This window comes from Convolutriloba macropyga, chromosome 2 (assembly GCF_964194025.1).
Source record: "Convolutriloba macropyga chromosome 2, txConMacr16.3, whole genome shotgun sequence".
Taxonomy (NCBI): domain Eukaryota; kingdom Metazoa; phylum Xenacoelomorpha; order Acoela; family Convolutidae; genus Convolutriloba; species Convolutriloba macropyga.
In genome coordinates, this window is record NC_134469.1 from 75,078,216 (window position 1) to 75,080,325 (window position 2,110).

At 37.5% G+C, this 2,110-nt stretch overlaps 1 protein-coding gene across 1 annotated transcript in view; it reads right to left on the reverse strand.

Moving 5' to 3' along the window:
* The window catches only part of LOC142334996 (tetraspanin-18-like), a 9,253-nt gene extending 7,523 nt beyond the window's left edge, over positions 1 to 1,730 (reverse strand). Inside the window, exon 1 of the mRNA XM_075383324.1 lies at positions 1,503 to 1,730. Coding sequence (XP_075239439.1) covers positions 1,503 to 1,730 — 228 coding nt within the window. The remainder of the gene's footprint in view (positions 1 to 1,502) is intronic.
* Between the last annotated feature and the right edge of the window lie 380 nt (positions 1,731 to 2,110).

A 2,110-nucleotide genomic window follows, 5' to 3' on the forward strand; every position in this document is an offset into this window, starting at 1 on the left:
CTTTGTATTTGAGCATTTAATTTAATACTTGCAAAATTATATTATTACATCAATAAAAACTATTAAATAAAAATGTTCAAAATGCCGAAAAGTTGAAACTTTTCAACTAAAGGCACCGTGCACGTTTTCATTGAGTTAAATATTTGAACGCGTTCTCATTAGTTGCGGCGAAATTTTAGATTTGATGCATTTAGATAGCTTTTATTGGCTTGATAGTATTCCAATTCAGTCAATTGCTAGCTGCTAACAAAACACTTAAAACTACAAAGGAAGCAACCGACATCCTACTAGCGGTTTGAGATCAACTGAATAGCACTACCGCTTGCTGGCGAAATAATTGCTCTTTCAAGATCTTAGCTTCTACCACAGAAAGAAAGATTTTAGAAGAGAACATTCAAGTTATTAGGTAAGTGTGCCATAAAAGACAATGGAAGTAGCTTGTAAAATTGCTAGTAGCTAGTTTTCTTTGAAGTTAAAGTGCTTTCAGAGCAAACCGACGTTGTTAAGTCAGACAATCGAAAATTGTCAACATTTATCTCCTCTCATTTGTAAACATAATTGCGTCAAAATCTGAGCTGTATTCAACCCCACTGAAGCCCAGCTGTTTTGACTGGTCCAGATATCTAATAAGGCATTTTCAAATGACGTTGTAACCTCCGATTATTCATAACTTCAGAACTCATATTATCCTAAAGCTCCGCGAAAATGATTGCCAAAAATTTGCAACTAAAGCACCTGAAAAACACCAATCAATTTGGAGTTGACACGGAAAAACGTCCTCAATTCTCTACCAACGTCTTCAATTCTCAATAACTGCGCAAAATACCTTTCCTCGTCCTCATAACTTCTAGATGATGAAGCTGAATAAAGTATTAAAAACGGCTTTTCTATAAAATTTAATTTATTTCGGGAGGCTTTTGCATGAATGAGAAGCAATTCGGGAGTATCGGTCTTGAATGGTAGAATACTCGCAACTGTGAACTCTCAACTTCTACAATTGAATATACATTGTATACTACTCAATGAGTAAGGGTGGTCAACATCAGTAATCACAGCGACGCCAGCACAGAGATGTCTATGTTAGTTTCATTTTTACAAACAAAATATGATACGATACCGTACCCGTCCAACTTCTAATCAGTAAATGTATCATTTAATTGAACAGCAATGCACGCTTTCCCCCAAAAATACAATTACAAATTCGTAAATGTCAGAATATAAAAGCAGTTTGAGAGGGAAAGAATGCTGCAACCAAAGACAACTGTATATATTCAAATCGCAATCTGTATTTATTCTGTCTTCGATGTCTCGGAGATGTTTTCCGTTTTCACCTCTCCACAGTTTAATGTGTCCATATTATTTGCATTCCCGAGCCATATTTTACATAATGCTTTACTATGTAATGGCAGGTGCTCTATGTGGGATCGCATAACTAACTTGAGAGGTCAGGTGGGAGGTGGACATAAAACGGAAAATATCCGACAACTTTAACACGCGGATACCATCAGTCGGCTTAGAATGATAGGGACTATCATGGCAATTAACATGAAAGTCATGCTGACACTGTTGAGTTTGTCCACGCCCGACAGAGTGAGAGCGAATATGTTGCAGTTGGCACCAGAACTGCAGCACTTAACGCATGTATCTTGATTGTTCACAGCATCGCAAACATCAACGCCCTGGGCATCCTGAGAGCAGATGCTGGAGCTGCAGCCTCGACTCACAACCATCGTTGTAAGATCATTATTTGTCTTAACGTACCGCAGCTAAAATAGCAGCATCTTATATTTGAGTACATCCAGAAGTAGCAAATTATAAAGAAACGCAAAAAATGGCAACTAATATGTCTGAAGAGGGAGTGGAGGTCAAAATTTATCTTCAGTTTTAAGATTAGAACTGTTTACTACAAAGCCAGTCTGGTACAGTAACTCTACTAACAACAGACTAATTGTTCAAATACCGCGTTTGCTTAGTTTCGATTGAAAGAGCCTAAGTATGGGTGAGAGAGTAATTGACTCAGCTCCTTAGACATAAAATGTAGAAGAGAAGTTCATTAAAGTTGAAACATACCCGGCAGATTGCCGGAAAATAGCCGCCGTTGATTACCATA